This window comes from Camelus ferus, chromosome 31, assembly GCF_009834535.1.
Source record: "Camelus ferus isolate YT-003-E chromosome 31, BCGSAC_Cfer_1.0, whole genome shotgun sequence".
In the NCBI taxonomy this organism is placed as follows: Eukaryota; Metazoa; Chordata; class Mammalia; order Artiodactyla; family Camelidae; genus Camelus; species Camelus ferus.
This window is the reverse complement of record NC_045726.1, coordinates 17,332,693-17,351,442: the sequence shown is the minus strand read 5'-3', so window position 1 is coordinate 17,351,442 and position 18,750 is coordinate 17,332,693. Positions and strand designations below refer to the sequence as shown.

General features: G+C 48.6%; 1 protein-coding gene across 2 annotated transcripts in view; it reads left to right on the top strand.

The window, feature by feature from the left end:
- The window catches only part of SYK (spleen associated tyrosine kinase), a 90,555-nt gene that overhangs the window by 55,286 nt on the left and 16,519 nt on the right, over window positions 1-18,750 (top strand). Inside the window, exons 4-9 of one of the 2 annotated variants that reach the window (XM_032471117.1) lie at window positions 1,721-1,856; window positions 5,513-5,591; window positions 5,971-6,014; window positions 7,725-7,793; window positions 15,960-16,044; window positions 17,375-17,552. In XM_032471117.1, coding sequence (XP_032327008.1) covers window positions 1,721-1,856; window positions 5,513-5,591; window positions 5,971-6,014; window positions 7,725-7,793; window positions 15,960-16,044; window positions 17,375-17,552 — 591 coding nt within the window. The remainder of the gene's footprint in view (window positions 1-1,720; window positions 1,857-5,512; window positions 5,592-5,970; window positions 6,015-7,724; window positions 7,794-15,959; window positions 16,045-17,374; window positions 17,553-18,750) is intronic. The other variant, XM_032471118.1, reaches the window with a different exon arrangement.

Genomic DNA, 18,750 nt, shown 5'->3' with positions numbered 1-18,750 from the left:
AGGGTGATAGTTTTGCAATGGCTTGTGGACATTGTTATTCCAAGGCCACCTGCTTATATGCTTATAAATGCTTCCTGTTAAGAATGTATATAATTCTTTATACTTCCAAACTATCTTATTTGTTTGCCACCAATGCTTATGAAACAAGCAAAGCAGGCATGAATAGTCCCACGTTATGAAATAGCTTCCCTGCTAGATTGACTCACTTCTCCCCCATATGAAAATCTGTTTTACCTTTTATGTGTGGCTGTTTTTCAGTTTGACAGCAGCCGCCTGGCCTTCCTGCGCCGTCTGACCGTGAAAGAGAGTTTACGCTTTGGGGTGCGGGTGATCTGGTTGAGTTGAGAGAAAAGGCTGTTTTCACAGTGCAGGGTCTGGGCGTGCCCTGTCACCCACACCAGCTGCCCTGAGCACTGGAGCATGGTGGGAACCCATTCCTCGTGCACAGCCAAGCACGACTTAACAGAAATGTATTTTTGAAACAAAGTTCCAACCCCACATGACACAGCTTAGCTCTCAAGTCCTGGGTTAGCTTTTGGCGATCAGTCTACCAAGTCAAGGAAAGTGTGACCACGTCAGCCTCCAAAGCCTGTCTCATAGGTGTGGCCTCGTGCAACCAAGAGGAGGCATTGGAAATTTACGCCAAACGTGGAAATCCCACCAGCTTGGCACATTTGAACTCTTCTCAAAATACAAGTACGTTGGCCACACTGCTTAACATCTGGGGGCACTCAGGGTCCTCGTTGTAGAAAATGCCATGGCTAGAGAGGCTTTCTGGGACCTTCTGAGACCTCTGTGACTCACTGTCTCTCAGATTTCATGATCCGAAGGGCGTGAGTGGCTGAGGGGGAGGATGGCCTGAGGATGGTGATGACTAAGGAGTTCTTCTGAGGGAGGGGGTTCACCTCCATCCCCAGCCTGTACGCCTCGGCCTGGACTGCACCCTCCCCACATCCCACAGGCCTTCCCTGGAGGTCTCTGTCCTCCCTGGAGGCAGCAGCCCCCCTTGGGCAGGACAGTGGGTGTCTCTCTGCTTGGGACTCACAGGTCTCATTCCCCGAGTAAGGGAAGGGTGGCACCAAGGCACACCTGCTGGGACAAGGAGGCTGAGCCGGGGCGGCCGGCACCACCAGCGCAGCCCTGGTTCTGCTCGCTGGTCCCCACCCTGCCGTGGGTGACATTTTCTTCTCTTGGTGACTTCGTCTGCCCTGTATCACATGAAACAACGGTTTAAATTCTGGTCCTGCCCTCTCCTGCCTGCAAAGGGAAGAGGGCCCTGGGAAGTGGGAGCTTTCACCCTCCTCCATCTGGGGTCCAGAAGGTTCCAGAAGGTTCCTAGTTTACAAGCCCACCAAACACCGTCCATGCCGCAGCCTGGGCTGGGAGGCGGAGCTGCACCGTCTGGAATCCGACCCAGATGCAGACCTCGCTGAAGAGAGGCGGGCTCCACAGAGGCCCGTGGCTCCAGGATGCTGGGGTCCCTGCACTGGGACCCGGAGCGGTGTTACTGCTCCAGGTGAGCAGAGGACTCACCCACAGAGCCGGGCTCTCCTGACTGCCCACCCGGGCCTCCCAGGCCCCCTGGGCAACCGTAGCACTGCCTTGTCTGGAGCCACGGTGTCACTGAGCTGTGGGCTGGGCCTCCCTTGACCCCGAGGGTGGGGCGCTTCTCCCTGCCGGGCGGTGGGAGCCGTGCTGATGCGCGGTCCCTGTCTTGCAGGATCAGGGCCAGGGACAACGGCTCTTACGCCCTGTGCCTGCTGCACGAGGGGAAGGTGCTGCACTACCGCATCGATAAGGACAAAACCGGGAAGCTCTCCATCCCCGGCGGGAAGAATTTCGACACGCTCTGGCAGGTAGGCGTCCTCCTCGGAAACGAGGGGCCCCGGCCCCTGGACCTTGTTAGAAACGTTCACCTGGGCCCCCGAGGACACCTGGCCCAATCAGGGTCTGCTTTTTGACCTCCAGGTCCCTGGAGGCACTGGCCTAGGGCCATCACGTTAGGTGACGGAGGCTCGCAGAGCTTGTCTGGGGCCCCTCGGGTCTCGGCACCATGAGGCGGTACCCCCTCGGGTCTGCGCTCCGTTTAACAGGACACCCCGCCCTGGGGGCTGGAGGCATTCCTTTCTGAGATGTTCTCCTGGAACCAAATACACCCACAAAGCAGGTGTGGATGGCTGGGAAGGGAGGCCCAGGGGCAGTTGATCGCACTGCTCTTTGAGTTGTGAGAGGCCCAGTGGAATATATAAGGTCACATTCTCACTGCAGAACAAATCTTGTTGCAAAATTAAGGGAACATAGAAAGCAGCCAGCATTTCCTGTGCTTCAGGCCGCCCTGGTCTGAAAAGGGGTTATTCTTAACCTACCTCGTAATAAACCCAGAAACAGCTCATCACTGGGGAGTTCCTTAGGCACTAATGGGCCCTGATCCGAGGTCCATCCCTCCTCCCATCGGGCCAGGGTGGGCACGAACACCTTGGTTTCATTCCAAATCACAGCTCCACGAGGGAACAGCAGTCACCGTACTGAACGCATCGCTTTTAGCAAAGCATCCTAGACGGAGCCAACCAAGGGACCCTGCCACCCCAAAAGCAAAACTGCAGTGAGCTTTTGTAGGTGAGGGACGTCAGCGGGGGGCATGTTCAGATGTCCACACCCAGGCCCCACAAGGAACCTCGTGTGTGGAAAGGACCCAACTCAAAACCTGATGTTTTTAAAAATTAAAATCAAGGATCCGCATTACCTTTAAAGCACGTAGCGCAGCCAACGCATAGTGTATCTTGGTTCCTAATGCTGCAGTTGGAAAGAAACACTTCTTTTTGGAGTGCTGGGTATTATAACATTGATTCATATTAGCCATCACACCGACACTGTCTTTTGGCTTGTGGCTCATTCATATATAGCTTATGACGGACCACAGACAGCTTTATTTCAGTGGTGTCGCTTTGTGAGAGCATTTAGCCTTCTGGGTACTAGTGTCCAGTGGGAGTCAGAGCGATGAGCAGGGGATGTCGCCTTCTGGGATTAACTTCCCAGCGGAGCCTCTCACCTCCCACAAGAATTGCTGACGGTGTGCATTTAAAGGCACCGGCTGGAGTCCATCTGCCAGCCCAATGCTTGAAGGCCTGGGGCGCCGTCGCTGGCACGTGGCCACTTGGCTTCTGTTGACCGCCTTCCCTGCGTGAGTCCACTCACGGCCTCCATCCCTCACGCTCATCATAGTGTGTAAAACGTCTCTAATCGCCGGAAAGTCCCTTCCTAAGACTTTCTCCTGTATTTTCTGATCCGTCCAGCGAATCGTAGAATTCAGCCTTGATTAAATCTTTCCCATTGTATATATATTGAAGAAAAAGCATCAGAAAATGCCGCAGTGCCTCCCACTTTTACAAGCGGGGTTTCACTGGTTTTCCTTGACAGCGGCGTCAGATACCTCTGTGTCCTGCCTCCACCCGGGAGTCTGGTGCCATTTTTCTGAGGCTCGGTAATTGCCACACCACCCTGGTCTTCCTTTCTTTACAGCAAGCGTCCACACACCAGTGGACCAAATCTGGCCCTTTTTGTTTTTGTTTTTGTGTTGTCCTCGAAGAAAATGGGTTTTATACTTAATTTTTTTAATTCTTTTTTTTTGAAGCGTAGTCGATTTACAACATGAGTTTCATGTGTACAGCAAAGCGATTCACTCGTCCATATACATACATCCATATATTTTTGGATTCTTCAGCATTACAGCTCATTAGAAGAAACTGAATATAGTGCCCCGTGCTACACAGTGGGTCGTTGTTGTTTATCTATTTTACGTACAATAATGTGTATCTAATGTGTATCTAAACTCTTAGTCTGTCCCTCCCCCCAGCCCTTTCTCCCCTGGTAACCACAGTTTGGTTTTTGTGTCCATGAGTCTACTTCTGGTTTGTAAATGCAATTTGTATCTTTTCTTAAAAAATAAATACAGGACTACGTGACAGAGATGGTCTGTGGACTGAAAAAGCCCAAAATCTCACTATCTGGCCCTTTACAGAAAACGTTTGCAGATCCCTGCCCAAGAGGGGAACCCGCTCTCACGTGTATGCCCGCCTCCCAGCCACCCTTGGAGAGTAGGTGGTAGGAAACACTGACATGTGAAGAGACTACTTAAATGGACGCTGGAGAGATGGACAGGCTGTTGGAGCTGTTTCAGGGACCTCCGCACTATTAGCCTGAGGACACACTGTCGCATTTAACAGAGCAGAGAGGGAGCTTTCGTGTCCATTTCAGTAGCGTGTTGGAGCTGGCCAGGTGGAAGCATTTGCTAAGAGGGTGGATCTCATGTTGTGTTCTTGACCACAATGAACTAACATTTTATAAAAAGGATGCCACCTGGAAGGATAACATGTATCACATTCAGCAAACATTCACCCGAATAGGTAAGTTTTGGGAGGAAAGAGGAGTCAGGAGCAAGGAGTCCTTAACTGGAAAAGGTAGCAATAAACAGACAAGGACGAGAATTCAGATCTGAAGGTTTTAGCTTGTCTGAAGACGAAGTATCAGTACGAGAAAAGAAAATGTGAACGCTGAGACTGTGTTCCTAGCACATAATTTTGATTAGATATGAATACATCTTCTTGCTACTAATTTATATTTCGACGTAGAAGTCAGACACTGTGGCTCAGTTTTCTGGGAGCTGTTAGTCTGTGTTTTGTCAACATCAGGCCATTCTCCAAGGTCACCATTCCCCAGGTCCCAGCTCCTGTGTCCCCTGTGCTGGGACGTCTTCTCTCTGAAACTTCTGGGCTGAATTATCGGGTCCCTCCAAAGCCTTTGCCCACAGCACTCTTTCAGCATTAATCACTCTCCTGTTGTGTACTCATTTGTCTGTCTCTCCACCGGGAAAGATGCATCTCATTCACCGTAGTTTATTTTTTGTCCTATCTCCGGGCCTAAGCACACAGCAGAAGTGTTTGTTGAATGACTGAATAAATGAGTGAGTGTTAGCTTGCTGAATTCATTGTCATAACATCACACGGATATAGGAGAATATAAACAAAGAAATGCAATGCAACTTACCAAAAAAAAAAAAAAAAAAGAAAGAAAGAAAAGAAAGAAAGAAAGAGAAAGAGGGTGAGCTGAGACCAGTAGGGTCTGCATGGGAAAGGCGGCATGTGGCCTTCTGTCCAGAAGTCTGAGGGTGGCAGGGGAGAGGCACCGGGAGGGATCAGGAAGACCACCTAGGAAGTACCATTTTTTAAATTGAAGTCTGGTTGATTTTATAATATTGTGTTAATCTCCAGTGTACAGCATGGTGATTCAGTTATACACACACACATACATATATTCGTTTTCATATTCTTTTTCATCATCGGTTGCTACAAGATATTAAATACAGTTCCCTGTGCTGTACAGTAAGACCTTGTACCTTTGTTGTTCAGGGCTGTCCTCGAGCCATTTTTAAAGTCCGAAAGAGGAGTCCAGGTCAGGGTTGCTCCATTTCCTGCCTTGGTCATTAATTGTATTTCCTTACTGTTTTCTTTTCCAGCTAGTCGAGCATTATTCTTATAAGTCCGATGGTTTGTTGAGAGTTCTTACAGTTCCATGTCAAAAAATTGGGCAAACAGGTGAGTAGCCGAGACACGGGAGTCTCACTCTCTCAGATGCTGCTGACAACCGGCCTCGTTTTCAGTCTGGTCTGTTGCAAATCCAGGTGGGACGAGGTGGTTGTGTCCTGCTGGATTAAAATGATGCTGGATTGCTCCAATCTTATATATATGTATCATTCATCAAAAACAGCCGATAACTTTAAAAAAACTCATTCATTTTCACTGCTTATGTGAGAAAGGTGAGTGAAAGAGGATAAAAAGGAATGTGTGCAGAGAATGTCCCTACTTCTCCAGCAGTCACAGCGCACAGTTGCAGTGATGGATCTGCAGTGGAGGGGGGTGGACATAGGGGGTTCTCACTGACGCAGCGCTAATTGTCCGCGTTCTTTCTGACCAGGCAACGTAAATTTCCGTCCACAGCTGCCAGGCTCCCATCCTGCGGTAAGTGTCATTCAGTGGCGCCGTCAGAGGTGGGGCAGTTGTAAACTAGCACAGTGGAAAGCGCGTTTTAGATAGCAGGGGAAGCAGTGACGGTTTTTATCCCCCTCGATAAACTGGGATTGCTGATGAGTGTCGGCTAGAAGGTTAAGTTCCCTCCGCTTTCTAAAAGTGTACACAGTGACCACGCGCCCCAGTGTTAAGTCAGACGTACGCCTCCTGGCAGATTTGGGAAACGGTCACGTGCTCTTCAGGGTCAGCCCTGACCCAGCGGTGTGGAGCCGCGTGCACAAGCCACATGGCCACGTGCGCGATGGAGCGGTGAGCCTGGTATACAAGATGTAAGGTTATCGCACGGCGGTAGAGGGTGCGCTTGGTATGTCTGAGGTCCTGGGGTCGATCCCCAGGACCTCCATGAAAACAAACATAGATAAACCTAATTACCTCCTCCCCCCAAAAATAAAAATAAATCAATTAAAAGTACAAATAATAATAATAAAATAGTGGACCAAAAAAAAACTTTTTTAGAAAGATGTCTCCCTGAGGTTGACTGCCCAACTCTTTTGGTTAAATCACCCAACACACTTTTGTCAGAGAGCTCACCCTTTCCAGGAGAGCTGCTTCGGCAATAACTCAGTGGAGGAGGGCACGGGATGGGGGGCGCTCGGGGCCGTGACATGAGGGACAGCCCTAGAGAAGGATGGAGCTGGGGGCTTGGCCGGAACCCCCCTCCCCTCCTAGTCAGTGGGCGGGGAGACTGTGGCCTGGCCACACTTCTCCCTGTGGGTTTGCCTCCTACGTGCCTGATGCCCCGAAATTGAGAGGATCCTGGCTCTCTCCTCCCTCCAGACTGTTATGAGCTGACACACAGATTTATATTTAAAGCAGGAATGGCGTCCTGCCTACCCTGCCCATGGTGGGGACTGCTGACTGCTCAGAAGCTGTGTCTGCACTGAAACAGGAAGGCTCTCCCAGGGGCGACACCTGTCCCCAGACTCTGCGAACCGGAATTTGCTAAAATACCCATGATCTTTGGGGTCAGTCTCCAAAATATAGCACCTTTATGGAGTCATCATTTTATTTCACCCTTTGTGTGGCCGATGGGCCCGGCCAGCCAACTTGAAGGCTGTACCCTCCAGGAGACAGATCCGTTTTCCTCTGAGCGGCGTGAGGGCTTCGGGCTGAGGACTCTTAAAAGAACAGGAAGCCCTCTGCTCAGTCATTCATCACCTAACGGCTTCAGGAAGTTAGACATTTTGGAAAAAAATTTTCACTGACCGGTGAGATACATCCAGAAAAAAAAATGCATGTTCCTTAAGGGTCCAACTCAGTGAATTTCCACAAATGTCATAGAACCAGCACACGGAAGAAGTAACAAAATTGGGCACTCAGGTTTACTTTTAGTTTCCCTAGGACAATTTGTCTTGAGTTTGGGACTTAATAATTCTATATGAAACATGGGCTAATTAATGCAAAAGCTCATGTTTTACAGCCTCCCGTGGAAAATATTGCCAAAATATGTTTCCAGCTCCTGCTGCTCAAATGGCAGGTTTTCCTGGAGTCTCCCCATGATCAGGTGTCACCCACCGTGCGTCTCATCAGCAGAGTCTGGCGGGGTGATCACAGAGCAGGTTAAAACAGCTTGTCGTGTAACGAACGCAGCCTGTGTTTTCTGAAACATTTACTGTTCCTCTTTGCCATTGTGGTTTCTAGACTTGGTCAGCGGGCGGAATAATCTCAAGAATCAAATCGTACTCCTTCCCAAAGCCTGGCCACAGAAAGGTGCTAACGCGTCCCCGCCCACTGTCCCCGAGTGGTAGGACTGGCCCGCGCTCGGCCCCGCGCTCTGCCCTCTGGCTGCCCCTCCGTGTGCCCTGCTGCTGACGCTCCCGCCGCCGCGGTCTCCTGTCCCCGCCGCGTGTAGCCCTGCCGGGCGGCCCACGCCCCGGCCCTCGCTGTGCTTTCCGTGTGGGTCCGAGTCACTTTGCTGCCGTGTCCATCACCGTGAGCGCAGCTGTCTGCTAACATGTGCGCTGGAAAGTCACTTCGGTCAGGGTGACGGGTGGGAGGGAGTTCTCACCTGGGAAAGTCTTTTCAGAGGGAGCTGAGTCACTTTTGAGTTGCCGGAAGCACATGCTGTGGCGTGAGGGTCATTGACTAGATAACTTACATGTTGGTGGAAGGAACGCCGAGGTTGTGTGGGTCCCACCCAGTGACAACACAGGACCCATCCCTTTTATAAATGCCACGTGCCATGGTAACTTCATGGTGGCTGTAGAGTTCCGACACAGAACTTTCAGCGTAACGTGTAGGAAGACGAGATGGAATTTGAGAATTAGAAACACCGTTTTTATTTATGGGACAGTAAGTTGGACATTTGGCTGTATGACAGGATTATGAGGGAAATAAAAAGATGTTGTTTTTAGAAGACTTTTACTTATAATGAATCACCTCCCTCAAAAAGAAAATATATATATATATATAGCATGCATGGATTGCTTTTTGTTTTTCACTGTGGAATAGAATTAATTACTTTATTAATCATTCTTCCCGTGTTCATATCAGTTAGTAGTTTTCCAAACATTTCAGCATATAACTGAGCATCAGCTCATGAAGTAGATTGCCTAAAGTACTTGTTAGAAACAACAGAAATAAAAGACGTGGAAGTCCTAAGATTTAATTTCCAGGTGGGCAGTCTTAGTTTCAGTGTTCCCAGCCTTGCTGACCATAGAACAGAAGTGCGTTGAACGTGGTGTTTGATGGGAAGTTCTGTGATGAACCCGGACGGAGTGACTGTCTATTTTGATGGCTGCTAGGCAGCACGGATCACCTATGACAGGGCATCGCTTTTGGGAGGTGACAGTAGGGCTGCCCACGCACGGGTGGCATGTTAGGGGCTGGGGGCCAGGTTGTCAAGGCAAAGCATGCTCTATGTCCATGTCCCTTCTGCCCCATGACCCGGTGCTTGTTTCAAGAGGCTTTGGCCTTGAGCAAGTAACACCGCCCACGATCCAAGGTGAAACTCTCCACAGCTGCCGCCTCTGGCCCACGTGGCCCTCGACCCCGGTGAGCATTCGCCCCTTCTCCTTGGAGAGGGCTCGCTCCGTGGCCAGGGTGCCATCTCACGGGACCAGAGTCCACGGAGACATAGGCCAATTGGTGCCCCACCAGCCAAGGGGATTCAAAATGTGTTCTGGTTCAGGGTGCTTTCCGGTCGTGAGTCAGCCTTTCAAGAGTCCTTAGTCACCTGCTGCACTGACACAGCTCCATAGAACACCCCACGGCAGGACCCCGGGCAGGCACGGTGCCCCTTCAGCAGACCCGGACCACCTCCGTCGCCTGGCTCCCTTGGCCAGGAGCCCCGGCGGGTGCGGGCCACACCCCTGGCTCCCGCAGTTTGTTTGTCCAGCATTCCCTTTAGGACGTGTGCCAGCGCAAGCCCTCCGCCCACGTGCAGTCCCAGAGATGAGCGGTTTCCCTGCAGGGTAGATGCCGCATTCCACAGGTATCGCAAGTCTGTGGCTTCCAAGGGCGTCGTTCAGGGTTCAACCAGGGGGGGGGGGGGGGCATGACGAGTTGGAGATTTATGTATAAAACGCAAACACACACACACACACAAGTACATAGATAACACACACACCTACATATTTATACATACACACATCTACCTACATGTACACACACACACACACACACACACACACATACAGATGTATTACCAGGACTTGCCTTACACAACTGTAGGGGCAAGTTCACTGTCCACAGGGCAGATCATCAGGAAGGGAGGACACCAGGGTATTTTATTTTTAATTATCTCAGGCAAGGCTGAAGCTGTCATTCACAGCCTCTCCCCCGAACCCCCCACCTTTCCCCCTCTTAAGAAAGCTGCAACTCTCTTCTGAGGACTCTCAACTGATTAAGGCAGGCCCACCCAGGGAAATCTCCCTAAATTAAATCGACTAATTAGGAATTTTAAGTACTTGCAAAATCTCTCCGCAGCAGTGCCAGGATCACTTGTATCACGAACACAGGAATATAGTTCAGGCGAGCCAGGCCGACACAGCAGAAAGCCATCTCCCCAGGAAACAGTAACCCAGCACTGTTTTAGGGGACAAAGCCGACTCCCACCCCTGTCCTTTTTCCAGGCAGGCTGAAGCCAGCTCAGGCCACCCATGGTGACTCTAGGAAGTAGCCAGAAAATACATCTTAGTAGATCTTTAAGTGAAAGAAGAACACATCTGAAGAAGTGTCAGTAAGACTACCTAAAAATAAAACACATGCGTGAATAATAGCCACAACATCATCAAAAGGAACGTAGTAAACTTGGAATAGGTATTAGTAATGATGATACAGATGGAAGGTTAATCTCTTTAATATATAAAGAGACTTTTAAATCAATAAGCAAAGTTTCAGCCACCTAATAGGTTAATGGGCAGAGGATAGTTTATAGTAAAGCAAACATAAATAGCCCTTAAATGTAGGAAAAGCTGTTCTGTTTCATTGTAAGAGAAATGCAAGTTAAAACTATGGTGCTCTCTTACGTCCATCTGTGAAACGGACCCAGATAAACAAGCTCGGTGTCACACTGTACAGCAAGGGTGTGGTGAGTGAGCCTGGGCACACTTTACTGGAGAAGTGTGAAATGGTGCAATCTCTAAGAAAGGCAATTTCACATCCGTCAAAATTAAGAGCTCATGTAACCTCTTCACTGCAGTTCTATCATCTGGGTATTTTTCATACATTTATGTGCAATCGCGTTCATACGGAAGTGTTTGTTCTGACATTGTGTAATGGACAAAGTCTGGAAATAATTTAAAAGTCAGCCGATGGGAAATAATGCAGTCAGTCACAATGAGATCCATACTGTGATGGGTAGCTGGGATCTAGAATTGTTTCTGAAACACAGTGTTAACTGAAGACCCCAAATTCACGCACAGATATATGCTGATATAGTACAGAATGTTCTAGAAGAATACAGAAAATGCCGATAACCCTAGTTGCCTTGGGCGTAGGAAATGGGGTGTCAGGGAGAACCATGTCGTAAACCCTGTTGTGCCTGTTTAAATTTGCCCTTGCTAAAATTATTTAACCAATTTTAAAAGATAATTAAATATTAGAAACTAATTAATCTGATTAATACTGTGAAAATACTTTTCTGGCAAAAAAAAAAAAAGGCTGTTGTCTATTTAAGTTTATAACAACTTTGAAGTATGCATTGAATTTTCATAGATGCCAGAAATATCAGTAGTTAATTGATAAAAAAAGGGATTGTGTGATTTAAGCAGTGGATTAAAAATATCTTAATTGCTCTTCAGAAATCTTTTAAGAGAACTGATCCTTATGTTTTCACAAATAGAAGGAGAAATTTCCATTATTTAACCAGAGGAAAAAACTTGTGGGCTATTTATGTCAAATAGCCCATCTGTTAAGCTAAGGTGCAAATAACTTGCGTGAATTTGTTAATTTGCTCAACGTAAATAGCTGTTTTTTAATAATTCAGGCACAACAAGTGCATGTTAGAACTTGAAGTAACTCGAGTACGTAGTTAATGACAAGTACGTTTTGATCTGCAGGACATTAATTATTCAGAATATTAATTGTGCGGACTATTATTAAACAGGTAATTTGAAATTTCACAAAAACTTAACAGCAGATGTATTTTTTCTCTTCTTTAGTAAATTTTAACACTTAAAAATGTATGAATTTGACTGAAGAATACAAGCATTTGACCCACGCTGTCCTCGCCCCCTGCCATCTCTTGCTCTAAGGACTGGTAGTCCTTATGTGAATAAAATTGCCCCTATTATTAGCATTGGAATCTATTTCTTCACTACTTTAAGGATGTAAACCCATCCTTTTAATAAGGACAATTGGCACAGTTTAAACAACAGCATTCTTAAAGACCATCCTTCTGTTCCACAGTTCAAAGGCACATTCTCTAAGATGAAACATAGCAGTTATGGGAAAGGGTCCCAGAATTTCGAATTAAAACGTGTTTCGTGTGTTCTTCCAACATTTGCATTGATGATGGGACTTTTTTTAAGACATATTTCATGATTCACAAGGGTTCAGCCGAGAGAGAGAAAGAAAAAGTTCTTAAGTCCTACCCGTTTGCCTGGTCATGTGGAAGCAGCGGCCCAGACCTCTGGGACGGTGTTTCCGCATCACTGTATAAAGCACTGGATTTTAGATCTTTGCTTCGAAGGTGAGGGAGGATGAATGATGAAGGTCGAGTGTTTATTCTCAAGGATTTGAAGCAAACCTAGTGTTATCTCGTGCCCTGGCCAAGGAGAGTCTGCCTTCGGCTCTGAGTGAAGCCTTGGTCCCCGCTGGGACCACGATCATTCCAGCAGGGAACAGAACCGTGGCTGAGCCTACGGGCTCTTTTTGCCCGTCTTTTCGTGAAGTTTTCGTGAAATTTCAAATTACCTGTTTAATAATATTCTCCACAATTAATATTCTGAATAATTAATGTCCTGAAGATCAAAACATACTTGTCATTAACTACTACAAAAGTATGTTGGCGTCTTTATTACTGCTGTTGCCTGATTAGAAAACGTCTTTCAAGAAGTCTAGAGATTAAGATCCAGAAACGGACAGCAGGGCACGTGGCGATGCTCCCAGATCAGGAAACTGTGAGCATCCCTGCCGGCTCCCTACCTTAACATATTTTTTCTCTTTTGTTCACTTCTGAATTCATACTTCTTAAACACAGGCACTCAAAGAGTAATTGTCAAATAAATTTTCTCATTGCAGTTAAGCCTGGTAAATAAGAGATCACGATTTATCACCTAAAGTTTCTTTTCATTATTGTGGGGTGAGCTGTTTTTACCTGAATTTGTAAAACTTAAAAATCACAAATTGCTCTTTGGAAGATGGGACGGGAAGGTGGCTAGTGCCATCTGGTGGTGTCCTGCAGGTTTGACTTCTGTTCCGAATATCACCAAAAACCGGGAAAAAGACAAGCCAGCCTTTCATTCATACCTTGTTCTATGCAGAAAAGGTGATACTATTAGTTAGGGCAGAAAAAAAATGATCAACACAAAGCAGGAGGAAGAGTGACGACTTACATAGTGGACCGGCAGCCTGGTTTTCTTTAAATTAAAAATTTTTTAAGTTCAAAGTACTAATGTACTTTTATAGTTGATCATTTTTGCCTCAGAGCTCACTTTTTTACAAAGTCCTCAATTTCTTCTTTTCAGCTGAGCATTCGATTCCCGCGGCTGTTTGTTGTTCTTTTCGCTAGATGGCACGTTCACCGAGTTCTTTGGGAAGGATGAACCTTGCATTTTGTAGCTTCATCTTTATATAAAGCCACCCCTTTTAGCAGACACGGGAGAAAACCTCCCATTTCTCCCAAAGAACAGTCTCTCGAGTGCATGCATCCTCCGCCCCAGTCAGGGGGCGAGGAGGGCCGAGGGGTCCGAGCGGGGAGCTGGCGTGGTTCCTGAGGGGAATTCGGGGCTCTCTGGGCCTGGGGAGGCTTGTAAGCACATGGTGGTCTGTGTGGGCAGCACTGAAATGAATCCCTGAGTCGCCTTGGCTTAACAGATGGGACCCGATCTTCTAAAGGAGACCCCCAACCCGTTTGCTTATCCATAGTGAAGACAGACTAGGGGCGAACCCCACGCAGCCAGTCAGAGCACGCATTTCTCGTCCAGGGCTTCAGGCCGACTGTCCATCTGCTAACTCTTACTCCCCGTACCCCAGGTATCCTGTGCAGCACTTTCTACACCTCCGTCTCTGCTTTTAAAACCTTCCCCGCAGGATTCCTACATCAGGTAATTGCATTCTGGCTTAACTGCAACAGCCTTTATGCAACCTTCCTGCTCTGGAGGATGTTCCATCCGGGCGGAGAGGCTGCACACTGGGAAACGTGCCTAAGCGGGCAAAGGGCCGTGGGTCTTACGGGCAAGAGCAGGGGTGCTGGTGCCCCCTCCTCGTCCGTGGCGGCTGGGCCTGATGTCTTGAAGTTTTGTCTGCATCAAAGCTTTCCTGCCCGGAGGGAAAATCAGAGAAGCTGCAATGGTAGTAAAATGTGAACTTGAAGGTCTTCATGTGCAAAGTCTCTCCATCTTGGAGTCTGATGGCCGGAGGGACCTGAGCAGAGCGGGAGGACGGCCAGCCTTGGGAATCACCTAGTCTCTCCCGGGATGGTTCTGTTGAGACGGGGTAATTACACTACACATGCGAAGTGACGGCCCAGCACATCCCATAGCCTCGCAGTTATACGCCAGTTTTTAAAAGAGATATATTGTCATTAGGAATTATTCACACGTATCCTTTCTGTTAATATAAAAACTGGAGCCAGAACTCATTTTTCAATCACATTAGTTTACACTTCACATCTCCCAGTTTTAAGGTTGTTTCCATTCATTCATTCATTCATTCGTTCATTCTCCATGTGTTTGTTCAACCCATTGTTACCTAGTACCAGTGGTGGGCGCGGCAAAGCTCTGAGGCGGGGAGTAAATGACTTCGCCCCACGGAACTTAGATTCTGTTTTCACCCGTGATACATCGTAGCTACTTCTATGAAACAGCTCGAGAAGAATGCTGAGACAATCGTCTGAAAACGGATCCAGTGACATCCTGCTGAGAGGACATCAGTGTGTGATGTCCTTTATCCCGTCAGGAGGGCCTCTGCCACAGCCAGCAGTGGTTCCGCAGAGCTCGGTGGGCGGCAGGAAGAGAGAGGTCAGGGTTTCGGAGACCAGTGGCCAAGTGGCAGCCAGTGACGCACTGTGGCTTTTGTCCCTGTGTTTTTGGTCCCTGGGCTTGGGCCGGCAGGAAGGCAGACGAAGATTCAGTGTGTGCGGAAACTCAGTGGCTGTGTCAAATTGAGCTTAATGCCTCTGTTTCTTTAAATTTCTCCAAAATCTGGCATTATCTCATTTCTTCGTGGCCAGCGTTGGGGCACTGCTGATGAAAGCGGATATGTGAACTTTCCGCTCAGTGCACACCCCCAAAATGGTTTCAACTGTGCTTTTCCTGCTAAGTCAAATTTAGTAGCAAGGCCTTTGTTTTAAGTTGGGGGTGAGGGTGGATTAGGAACACTTGAGACAGAGACTTGCAGAAGGGAAAGGTTGTAGGAACATACCATGTAACAGTGGATTTTTACCCCATTATTTCAGTATGCAAATTGATGCAAATCAAGTGAATAATAGAGCAGGTTGCCATTAAGAATGGCCAGCAAATATTTGTTCTGCTAATGCTCCAGTGAACCTGCTCTGGGTACAGGGAAGAATTACCTTCCTCCAGGTTAGCAAAACGAGGCTTCCCTGCCTTACAGGATCTGTGATGGTGACGAGGATGGTGACGAGGATGACAGCTAGCAGCATTGCTGGGCCCTGGGCTGGGGGCAGCCGCTTCCTCTCGGAACCCTTAGCTTAGCAGCCCGCGCTGCCCTCTGGCATCTCCCCAAATGTTGCCTGAACGCCATGGAAGATAAAGATACAGGAGGATACTCAGAATGCATGGATGCTTTGCAGTTGGGAAGCAGCTGGTGGAGAGTTAATGTCTCTTTTTAAGTAATTTCCCTATAAAGTAAAATTAGAGAGAAAGAGTTAATGGAGGGAAATTATCCAAGGGGTAATGAAAACCCCCAGCACCTTCTAGCAGGTGGAAACAGGCTTTGAAAGGGTGTGTTGGTGGGAGGGACTTTCACCCCCACGGCGTGGTTCGTGCTCTCACAGCACCCCCGGGACCTTGCCGGCCCTCCCACTGCAGGAGCAGGGGTCCTATTTAAGTCTCCGAGCACCCCAGCAGTTGCCCGAAGGATGAGATAAGCCATGTTGTTGTCTGCTGTTTTCCTGTCTCTTTTCCTCGTTCCTTTGTCTTCCCTGCTTAAGTTGAAGTGTGATGATTTAAAAGCAAAAATAATTACCCACATGAACTCAACAGTGTTACCAATGAAGAAAACTGAGCTCTTATCCTTTGTGTGCCTCAGACCTCCTCATCCCAAGAGAACCGGCCAGAGAGTTCGGTGTCGTTCAACCCGTATGAGCCAGACCGAGGGCCTGCCAACGACAGAGGTGAGAACCGCTCCTGCAGCCCCTGGGCGTTCGCAGCGCGGGGACACGCCCCGCGCTCACTGCAGACCGCAGGCCGGCCTGTAATTCACCCCGCTGCCGGCGGCTGTGACGTGGCGGCGGCTGGCGGTGAGCGGCCCTGTGGGCTGGCGGCCGGTGGCAGGTGCCACGTGCCTGTGAACAGGGGAGACTGTCGGAGGAAATGGCCTGCACAGCCTCCCTCCCAATAAACCGGCCGCCCTGATGATGGTCTTCAGTCCTGCTGCTTCGGAATCTCTCCTCTCTCGCAGTGATCACCAGTATTCCTCACAGCTTCCTTTTCTAAGATTGCGTGCGTGGCAGGGCGTCTGTGCCCACAGGGTGGTCTCAGCAGGCGGTGCGGTAGTGGGCGACTGGTGGACACTGGAGCAATGTCCGAGTTGTGGGAATCCGGATTCTGTGAGGCCTGGAGAGGGACAGGGTTCAGGAAGACAGCCCCTCGGCCTCCGCAGGCCTCCGCTAGACTTACCGGATGATCGCCGCTGGGTGACCTTCTTAGGTTTTCCAGGCGGTTTTTTAATTGGTGAACTTGGTCTGCTTATTACTCCCCCAAAACCGCCCCACAGCTTACTAGCTTAAAACCACCGTAGTCGTGCAAACCCTCAGGCGGGTCAGGAACCCGGGTGGGCCCGGCTGGGCCTCTCCCGTCAGACAGCGGGCGGGGCCGGGCCAGCGCGGGTGGAGGGGCGCTCAGGCCGACTGAGGCGTCTCCCTGCCTCCGCGGAGCCCCAGGGGCCTCCCGGCCGGGTCGCTGCGCCCGGCACGGCTGGGCACTCTCCCAGCCTAGCCGGGCTCGGGGCAGCCGGACAACCCGCACGGCACTGAAGCGTCAATAGCCAGTTTCCCGCAGGCCAGGCAGAAGGTGCATGGCCTTCTGGCAGCTCACCTGAGCATGCCACCAGCCTCGCTCCTGCGGTGCTCTCGGGGGTGACACGGTTACAGAAGCCACCAAGGGGAGATGACGCAGACTCCACCTCTCAATGAAAGAGGGTCAGAATTTTCAGACATGGTTTAAAGCCACCACAGCCCGTTAGGAAGACCCCGTCTGACTTTGCCTCTGGCACAAAGACCCCTTCCCGATGCAAGAAGAGGGGTCAGGTACCACAGGGACGAAGGCTTTCCCTTCCCCACCGTTACCAGCTGTGGGAGACCGCGTCTTGAGTGCCCACAGGCCCCGCAACTGCCCCGGGTGACCCAGGGCTCGAAAGGGGAGGTGTGCCCGCAGGATGCAGGAGGGTGGCACTGTCACGTGGGACCCAGCCCCAGGGTGCTGTGTTTCTGGCCTGCGTTGCAGAAGCCCAGCGCGAGGCCTTGCCCATGGACACCGAGGTCTACGAGAGCCCATATGCGGACCCCGAGGAGATCCGGCCCAAGGAGGTCTACCTGGACCGGAAGCTGCTGACCCTGGAGGACAAGGAGCTGGGCTCCGGCAACTTCGGGACCGTGAAGAAGGGCTACTACCAGATGAAGAAGTAAGTCACGGCTGTGCGCCTCACATCACCGCTCGTGCGCACGCGCGCTCACATTCCAGAAGCTCCTGAGTGTTTTCACGTATCGTGTTCATTTAATCCCAGACACGAACTATAACCCGGCACTGCTGAATCCTTTTTCATCAGCAGTGTAATTTTTGTTCATTTCTGGTACAATTACAAGGAAAGCATCCAGTATGCATATTAGCTACATATATAATAATTATATATATTAGTGGTATTATTTATATTATTATATTGGTTGTGTTATTATGTTAGTTGCGTGCCTTATAGAGAATTAGGAAATTGAAACAGACAAAACACAAGAAGATAAAAACGTCATATTTTATAACCCAAACACTTCTGTTAACGAGTCTGAATGTCTATATAATTTTTTTGGATCTTTATGTTGAATTAAAATGCAATCATTCAATGATGCCACAGTGCTTTCACTTTTTTTTTTTTTGATTGTTTAAGTTGTTTCATTCTTCTTAACCAGAAAATTCCTGATGACAAATATCATTCGTCTGATTATTTATTTGCTTTATCCTATCATTTCAAATGGGAATACATGTGATACAACAATTGGAATTGTGACATTGCTAAAAATCTCTTCGTACTTCGTTTGGTCTTTAGAAGACACCCCACAAGGAATGTTCAGGAAAATACTGGTTTCTGAAGTCCTTTGAAACAAATTCTCTTTGCATGTGTATGTTTGAGTTAGTATGTTTCTGAGATAACTGTAACTGGGTTTGAGTTTTTTGATGCCATTCTGAATTTAAGGAATTTGTATAATTTTTTTTCTTGAGTAGGAGGTCTACATGATTCAAGGGTCAAAAATATAGACAAAAGTATACACGGAAACTTTTGCTTTTAATCCTGCCCCTTCCACCATATGTGTGTGTGTGTGTGTAATGTATATGTGTGTGTGTAATGTGTATGTGTGTGTGATGTATGTGTGTGTGTGTAGTGTGTGTGTAATGTATATGTGTGTATGTAATGTATATGTGTGTGTAATGTGTGTGTGTGTAATGTATATGTGTGTGTGATGTGTGTGTGTGTGATGTATGTGTCTGTGATGTATATGTGTGTGTAATGTGTGTGTGTAATGTGTATGTGTGTGTGTAATGTATGTGTGTGATGTATGTGTGTGTGATGTATATGTGTGTGTAATGTATGTGTGTGTGTGATGTATGTGTGT